This window comes from Haliotis rubra, unplaced genomic scaffold (genome assembly GCF_003918875.1).
Source record: "Haliotis rubra isolate DU_JTF1 unplaced genomic scaffold, ASM391887v1 Scf360, whole genome shotgun sequence".
Classification (NCBI taxonomy): domain Eukaryota; kingdom Metazoa; phylum Mollusca; class Gastropoda; order Lepetellida; family Haliotidae; genus Haliotis; species Haliotis rubra.
In genome coordinates this window covers 726,162-735,113 of record NW_025767036.1, presented here as the reverse complement: position 1 = coordinate 735,113, position 8,952 = coordinate 726,162, and the positions used below count along the sequence as shown (strand labels likewise).

The following is an 8,952-nucleotide window of genomic DNA, read 5'->3' as shown; positions in this document are numbered from 1 at the left end:
GCGCTGACACAGCAGCATTGAATACAGTTACGTTCAGGGTTTTAACATAAATGACCTTACTGCACCGAAGGTGAGGGAACATAGACTGAGTGAGTATGGTTTACGCCGCTTTTATCAAAATTCGTACAATATCATGGCAGGGGACCCCAGAAATTGGTTTTACTCATTGTGCTGATATGGATATAGAACCCGAGGCTCTGCGAACGCTTACCCCCATGCAAGATATAAAGTAGAACATGTTGACATCAATAGTGAAGTCCTCTATAACGCTTCCGTACGTTGTGTTCACGTCATCCTCGACATATCCAGGGCTCGGAGTGAGTGAGTATGGTTTTACGCCGCTTTTAGCAAAGTACCAGCAACACCAAGGCTGGAGACACCAGGGATGGGCTTTACACATTGTACCCATGTGGGGAATCAAACCCAGGTCTTCAGCGTGACAAGCGAACCCATACACCATTACGCTACCCCACCAACACTCCAGAACTCGGATTTAGGTAAACCATCACTAACCTTTGGATCAGTTCCCGTGGTACGTGAGGTCTCAAAATACCCTCAGTTATTGCTTTAACATAATGCTCCTGATTGTTGTGGTTCATTATTAAACATGGAACATGTTCAATATAGAACGTCAATGCAAGAGGGTAACCAGCCTTTATTTTCGACCGAATATGATTCCATTTGGCGTTAAGGGCGAAATAGATGTTAAGATAACGCATCTAATCTTACATAGTATACCTAAATGTTTTCCAAAATTTATTACATTATTTTGATTGTTAATTCTTTTCGTATTTAGCCAAATACCATTTAACCTGCCAGAATAGCCCAAGATAGCCCAACGTTTATGATAGTCCCAACCGGAACACAATGTCAGTCGTATTAGACAGAATTTGATGTTATAAGGTTTTCATTTCGATTGTTCTGATGAAAAGTTTGGGTTTCCCCTTCGAATGTGCCATAATAATGACAGCCTATAAACAATCCAACCCATACAAAACAAAATTATCATACATGAAATACTTTATTTGATTACTAGGAGAGACGTTAAGAGAAGTACATTATAAAAAAAAATTTAAGAACAAAATTAACAGGCATCATATTGGAGATTATCCCAAAGCGGCTTCAATGACAACTATCATTTCCATTGCAATGAATCCTTAAATCACAACAACAATTTATTTAAGCAACTTTAAATACTTTAAACAAACATACAAACAACCCTGGAATCTGACCTTTGGTTATTTAAGTTTACGGAAAGAAAGGTTGTTCTGAGACTGTAGAAATTTCCAGAATAATGTTATGATGTCACGAAAAGCGGCCAAATAAACCCAAAAAACACCAGGAAACATCATAACAGTTATCTACTAATAAAACAGTGCATTTTACAATTCCGTGTAGGTCAGAAGAGTTTATTTACGAATTACTATCAGAAAGAGACGACACAAGAAGCTTGCGAAAATCTGTGATAAATATACGACAGTCTTAAAACGAAACCAGTTGGGATATTCATACTATCAAGTGTCATTTAGGCCATTCGTACTTCTTATGTGTTTTATATTTAAAACTTAACGAGGCAATGGGAACAAAATCAAACATAAAATATTTACACTGTGCCACCTGTTTAACGAAATCTTAAAATTTAGGTAGCTTGGTAATAGCCTTTAAATCGTTTAAATTTATGATGGAGATAAATGGGCTTTGCTTCGGAATCAAGTTGTTACTAATGTAGACGAAGATGACCTTTATCATGGCATAAATCTCTACAGCGTCGGGAAACTGATCCAAGAAATTTCACATCGGAATGAAAATTCAGAATCTGATGATGGAGACACAGACAAAAATTAAGAACCTCACGAACACCGTTTGAATAATATGTACATATCTTAGAACTAACCAAAATCTCTCACGCATATCAGAACTGAACAGTATTTTTTAATGTATTGTTGATCAGACAAACTGTTTTATCACGCTTCCATCACACACAAAAACGGCACCGTTTATATCGGCATGAAGTCCAGTTGGGTCGTTGATACCATCATCTCGCCCAATAAGTTCTCGCACAAACGTGCCAGGTGCTGCGAGTTGCATTATGGTGTGCGTGTTCCTGTCTGCGACTAGAATATCACCAGTGCTGGTTGATGTTATACCACTAACGTACTCGAGTGTTTCATCCCCAGTGGGGGCGTATCTCCACACGACATCCCCCTCCGACGTCAGGCACGTTACAGACCCCTTACCAAAGTCAGAAACAAGGACGTGGCCTATGCTGTTGACACACATGTAGTTTGGGTAAGTGAAAAGCTCCACGTCCTTTTGGCCAGTGACTGACCGTATGATGTTACCTGCCATGTCTAGTATATCAATACTGCTGTACGAGCTTGCTGCAAATGATGATGCGTTAAGAACAGCAATGCTGAAGTACTCTTTCTCTGTTGTAATGGACTTCTCCAGTTCGAGGTCGGGAGTGACCAACGCCGTTACAATTTGAAGACTCCTCGGAACAGCCACTAAAACCCGATTGTGACTTAGTTGGGATATACCATGCGGAAAGTTATCAAAATCGAGCTTACTGAAACGCTGGTGATCGTCGCGAGTGTAGGCAGATTTCAAACACTTGTTATTTTTGTCAGAAGTAACCAACGTCAATGTTTCACCCACAACCAGCACGATCACCTCACTTAGGAGAGGAGATTTTCCTTCAGTCTCTAATTTGAAGTCCACGGTTTTATACAGCAACATTGACGACAATGCATTGTGTTCTCCTTGAGTGTATGTGATGTCAAGCTTCCCAAGTTTCAAATCATCAAGGGTGCGCTTATTGGTATCAGCTTCCGGTGCAAATCGGATGCTATGAATTTGCTTCCGTTCTGATTTGTCTGTCTTTGGTGCGGTATCCTCTTCATTTCCTGACTCCCAAGCTTGACATGCTTCATACAGGTCCATCTCACTCTCCGAGACCAAGGTCTGGTCAAGGAACTCTCGGTGCTGCTTGAACATCTGCAACTCGATCTCTGCCAGTTTTACATCAGCCTTTAACTCCATGATCTGTTTCTCTGCAATGCCATCCACTTCTTCTATAAGTGCTCTTTCCTTATCCTTCAAAACGATGATGATCTTCTCTGAGTAAGACTGAATCTTTTTCTTCACGGAAACTTTGTCTCTTTGTATCTTTTTAATTTTCGATTTCCATTTGTCAATCTTCTTTGTCTTTTCATTGAGATCATTCTGTATGGCGAGGCCTCTGGTATGCAGCTCGGATTTCATTCGGGACATCTCGGATTCTAGTGTGACGACAGAGTCACATTTCCTGTGGTAGACCACACAGCAGGATTGACAAAGTGGTCTGTTGCAGTCTTTACAGAGATACTTCACTTGATCATCTCTGTGTTCCTGACACGCGACCATCCGTTTTTTCTTCTTCACTTTCACCTCAGCAGACAAATCAAACAATTCATGGTTCCGAGAAGCTGGATTTGCACGGTGCATGTTGACACATCTGGCACAGAGGGTCACCTCACACTCACTACACCAGAAGGTCGCCGGAGTTGTCTCCCCAAGCTGTTCACACACAAAACAACTCTGGGAGCTTGTACCTGTATTCAAGAGAAAAAGTCTGTTACTGGAAAAATATGGCAATAAAATATATAAACAGCTTACGAGTTCCAAACAAGACTCTTGACAACCCTTATGGCGTGGAGCAGTGGTGTAGCCCAGTGGTTAAAGCGTTCGCTCGTCACACTGAAGACCCTGGTTCGATTCCCGAGATGGCTACAAAGTGTGATGCCATTTTCTGGTGTCTCCCGCCGTGATAATGCTGGAATATTGGTAAACGCGGCATAAAACTAAACTCACTCACCCACTCCTATGGCGAGCTGCATTAGTGGTTCAAGGTTACTTGATCGTAGGTTCGAATCCTATATTAACCTGATTATTTTGTTAATTCTCCCCATTCCCTTTCGGTTAACCACCCAACCAGACAGTCCAGAATTACCCACAGATTACATTTTAGAGACAGTGAAATTGCCTTAATCTGTATTACCTCACTCACTTAAAAACATCACACACTACATAAGCACAATATCATTATTTACAAAGACACACAGGTCCCCGTGCGATCATACCGAGTGTGTGAACATCACTCGTTTGTTTCTTCAACAGATTACAGTGAAGATCCGGGTTAGAATTGATCTTCAGTGACCTATGCTGTTGATCACTGGATTGTCTGGTCCAGATTCGATTATTTACAGACCGCCGCCATATAGCTGAAATATTGCTGAGTGCGGCGTAAAACTGAACTCACTCATTCTTCTATCTTCCAATGATACATAAATGTAGACTTCTTATGACTCACGATCTGGCTTTTTGCCATGTTCCAGTGTGTCTGTCAGACCCTGTATAATGATGCTGGGTTTGATCTGCCACGCCCATTCCTCCTTGGGCAAGCTTGGACTAGGGACCTTGGTATTTTGTCGACAAAAGGCACAGGGGATGGTCTTGGATTGAACAGCATCAGGTCTGGTTTGGATGTATGAGGTGACACATTTCCTGCAGAATGTGTGATCACACCTCAGTGTACAGGGGTCTGTGTACAGCTCATGGCAGATCCCGCATGTAAGAAATTCTTTCACTTTCTCTACATCGGCTGTCGCCATCTGTGAATTAAACATTTAACGTAACAAGAATTCAGTTTCATTAAGGTTCATCCTTTCTCACCAATTCCATCATCAACAGTGAAACCTTGTAAATTGTGTACCCTATGGATAACAAATACTTTGTCTGGTTTCCCAGCATGTGAGACAGTGAACAGTAAAATGAGAGTGAGTGAGTGAGTATGGTTTTACGTAGTCTGTCGTACAGACCCTGAAGCAAATATATCCAAGAAAGCCCACGCAAGTCTAGAAAATGTGGCAAGTCTAGATTTCCTCAGCTTTTTTTTTTTACTATGAACATTTTTCAGTAAAATATGTTCATTTCAGAGACTAGTTGTTAGTCTAGGTTTAACGCTGCTTTTAGCAATATTCCAGCATTATCACGGCGGGGGACACCAGAAATGGGCTTCACATACATTAACCATGTGGGGAATCGATCCTGGGTCTTCAGCGTGACGAGCGGACGCTTTAACCACTAGGCTATCCCATCGCCTCAGTGAAATAAGAAGCACAACTACAGTGACCTATGCTTATGCCGAACACTCTTATAACGAACCAACGATATAACTAAATATTATTTCTGTCCCGGCTATTTGCCTTAATTGAATTTCCAAATGCGCGAAACGAACTAAAATACTCCTATGTTCATCCAAACGTATGAATCAATGCAATCTCTATAACAAATCCAAGAATTAAATTAGGACTAACATTGTTAAAAAATATCCTCCATGGTAGAAACATGGTCAAACATGACGTGCTTTACATTATCATAAGGTTCGTTTGAGACCGCTGTTCAAACGAATTCTCGTTCAGGGAAATATTAAAAGCATCACTGGATTCATTAAATGTTATAATTATAATTTTATTCATTTTAATTTGCTTAAAGTTTAAATTCAATACCTTTACTCAATGTTTCAATCAATAAAAATATACAGCAAATACATATTACAGCAAAATAATATTGGTTTAAACTACATAAACCGAACGAGTTTCAGCTGATCCATTTCCGGTTGATAAGATTGTGACACAATCATCATTACAACAGACTATAGTCTGTCAACCTAACTTTTTGGACTGCATCTATTTGTGCAAATATCGTTTTTGTTATTTGTTTCAATTTAAAAGTTGTGTACATGTACCTCCGTGATTCTCCTTGACTTAACAGGAACCTTTTTTTAAAGACACGGTGATCGTCTCTAAAAAGATTACCTATCTAACTATAATAATATCAATATTTTTCGGGATTATTTTGATCAACTCATTCCGGGTGTTGGTTCAATTGATGTAATGTCTGACAGGTAACGTAGGCATGTGTTTCACGTGCATGAGCTCGGGTCAGATTTACTATGGATGTCGAGTCGTTTGTAAACCTTCAACGTCCTTTTTGTAAAGTGTTTGAATGATAACAAGGGAACACCCCTTTCAGCTTCCTTCCTGAAAAAACTGATAAACGCTTTTAATCATGGTCTTTGCGAGTTTGCGTCGTGGGACAACATAGTTGTCGTGTCTGTCCTGGGTCAGTGAGTATGATTTACACAGAGTGACACAAGAGTAAATCTGTCGAACATTACATCGATTGAACCCACGCCCAGAATGAGTTGATCAAAACAATCCCGAAAAAATAATGATAGTTATAACTGACATTAAAATAGGTTCCTGTCAAGTAACGGAGAAACATGAAGGTACATGTAAACACTTTTACATTGAAACGAATAACAAAACGGATATTTGCAAAAATGCAGTCCCTAAAGTTAGGTTGACAGACTATAGACTATAGTCTAGATTTCGCTTGTGGACGCGGCTGTCATGATAAGAAAGAGGTGCGAGTGCCCAGCAAACACAGGTTCCTGGATCTGTTTGTGATAAATGTAACCATAGTACAAAAGTCAGTTGAGAGATCATAATACTAATATCGTATCCAGTTATAAACTCCTTATAAAAGGCATATTGTCATGGTTCTGCCACCTGTCGAGACCATTCGTGACCAACTCGTGTTATTCCGGGACAAGCCGAATAGCGACTCGTGCCCCTCTGGGAGGATTTCATATTGGCGCATGAACATCAGAACTACTTTAAACAGGAACGATAACTCAATTCTTGTTTGATTCTAATGGTACTTAATATCACCGAAGTAATCATACATTGTATTGCTGTTTGTGTTTTTAAAGAATTAAACCTATTTGATACAAATAAAAGAAGGAGAAAAACTTATTTGTTACAGACTTATTCTCACGTAATTATTACCAGATATTCACCTTATATTTCCAAATAGGGTTTGATAATCACCATAGGGATTTGTTTTATTAATTATGTAAATAACATTTATAAAAGCTACATTAAATCCCAAAGCAGACACTCAAAAATGACTCTAAAATATTTCTCAAACTGAACATTCGCGTAAGCTTGCTGTCATACCCCAAGTGGAATTTTAAATGAATTCGCTGAAAAGAATATGAATGACCAAAAAAATGTCAGACTAAAATATTCCCAGAGATGTGAAATATAGAATCTATTCCCAATGTTAAAGATTAAAGTTGATCAATTACATGCATATATATGTTTAATATTATTGTTTTGAAACTTGTAGCGATTTATAATTACATTTCCCAAAATGTTGGAAGCGCACGTACAATCTCCATAGCAAGCTTTCAAGATCCCCAGAAATACCTTCAGTTGGACTCATGAGAGCCGTCGTGTCAACAAACGCACGTGCGTGTATTTGAATCGCTCACCGTCAATCGCATGATTCTTATCAAAAACTTCATAATAGGCAGCAAAATCCTGTTAGCGAAGTTCCTTGTACTTTCAATATGACGATATATATTTTCCCTGATTATTTAAACAATGACATAATGCCATAAACGATTTAAGTACTCAGGAGTATATTTACCAAAGCACCGCAGTCATTTACGCGCGTTCTGATTGGTTTGTCGTATTTTCGCACATAACAAGTATCGAGTGGAGTCTTCTTGGAGGTTACGGAAAGAGGCGAGTGGTGACGAATGGTGTCGAGACCTTCAATGCACTCGCCTCCTCACACCCATAAACAACTGACTTCCGGGAATTCTCTTTGTTCAGTGTCTACATGAAGTCTTATCAGCACGTTTCATGTATAAGCAGCCGTTCTGCAAACTCAACAAACAACCTAATTTTCCGATAATTAATACTTACTCTTCTTGTGAACAAGGCCTGCGTTTGTCGTTACTGATGGTAACCCTTGCTACGCCTCGCAGCCATCTTTAAAGGGAAGTAACTGCGACAGGACTGTCCTGAAACACACGCATTCAGCAGAGGAGACCTGTACCCAGTGTTAGGTAGCCACATCGAGCTCCCTTGGTCTTACGGTGTTGTACAAAACACATGCTTTCTGTGCGTGTTTTTCGCAAAGTTAAAATACCACAAACCTATGAGCACCCTATTCTAAGAAAATCGTGCATATAAGGTTGACACATTTACTTTAAAGAACCCATGGGCAACAAACTTTCATAACTAGTATGCCTGTTTCACTACTAGTTTAAAATTGTTGATTATCTTTCTCGTATCCTTGTGTTCATCATTGATATATTATTAACTACTGAATAATCTTACACTCGTATATTGTTACGTACCGACTTCCAATTGAATGTATAGGTTCACTAGAAATGTATAGTCAAGAGAATTCAGTGTGAAACCATCACGCAACAACGGAATCATTACACAATTCTGTATAGAAAGTGGTAAAATGTAACAAATCTTATGTTTGGGATTCTCAGTACAGATTCTAGTACTTTTATTGGGTTGAGTTGCATCCGGGATTCGAACCCACACCCACAGAGTCATACACCCAATTGCATAATCGCCAGCACACAAAGTCAGCCATCTAACCAACAACGAAATGTTATACTGTAAACAATCATATTAAAACATAACCTAGGTTTGCAAAGTAATACAAAATACGGGGAAATGATTATAACTGAAGTACTGAAATACCTCTATAGAGTGAGAGTGTAACAGAGGTATTCGTATATGGTAGTTTTAATGAAGACGAACACTTGTGTAGGTTTTTCAGGGATTTATTCCGGTGCTGGTAACGTGGGATATGGAGATACCCAGTTGGTTCTCAGTCCATGTTACTGAACTAACAAAGCGGTACATCCGGGTACTACATTTGCGTGATCGTGCTGCCACGGATGAGAGCACAGCAGCCAGGGTGCCTGGACTTCGGTGGATATCCAGTCAAACTGTACGGAACAGGTTGAAAGAGATTGAACTGAGAGCCAGGAGACCGGATGTCGGAACCATGCTACGTTGTCGCCATCGCGCT

At 39.7% G+C, this 8,952-nt stretch overlaps 1 protein-coding gene across 4 annotated transcripts; it reads right to left on the bottom strand.

Annotated features, from left to right (window-relative positions):
• Window positions 1-638: 638 nt before the first annotated feature.
• On the bottom strand, window positions 639-7,921 carry LOC124285461 (E3 ubiquitin-protein ligase TRIM56-like). 4 transcript variants are annotated; one of them, XM_046721697.1, is made up of 4 exons: window positions 7,821-7,921; window positions 4,352-4,652; window positions 2,029-3,593; window positions 639-921 (listed from the first exon to the last, which is right to left on the bottom strand). In XM_046721697.1, exons 2-4 carry the CDS (start codon window positions 4,650-4,652, stop codon window positions 880-882), a joined length of 1,908 nt encoding a protein of 635 aa, XP_046577653.1. In that variant the 5' UTR covers window positions 7,821-7,921; the 3' UTR covers window positions 639-879. The 4 variants fall into 4 exon arrangements, with proteins under 4 accessions (XP_046577653.1, XP_046577652.1, XP_046577651.1 ...); XM_046721696.1 differs by lacking the exon at window positions 639-921 and adding an exon at window positions 5,995-6,083 and having other exon boundaries at window positions 1,003-3,593; window positions 7,821-7,898; XM_046721698.1 differs by lacking the exon at window positions 639-921 and having other exon boundaries at window positions 2,413-2,550; window positions 2,648-3,593.
• Between the last annotated feature and the right edge of the window lie 1,031 nt (window positions 7,922-8,952).

What these genes read in the sequence shown, in the direction of transcription:
- LOC124285461 (XM_046721695.1), bottom strand. Translation starts at nt 4,652, where the DNA reads ATGGCGACAGCCGATGTAGAGAAAGTGAAAGAATTTCTTACATGCGGG. An exon ending in ACATGGCAAAAAGCCAGATC is followed by an intron (nt 3,594 to 4,351) that starts GTGAGTCATAAG and finishes TCTTGAATACAG; the next exon opens with GTACAAGCTCCCAGAGTTGT.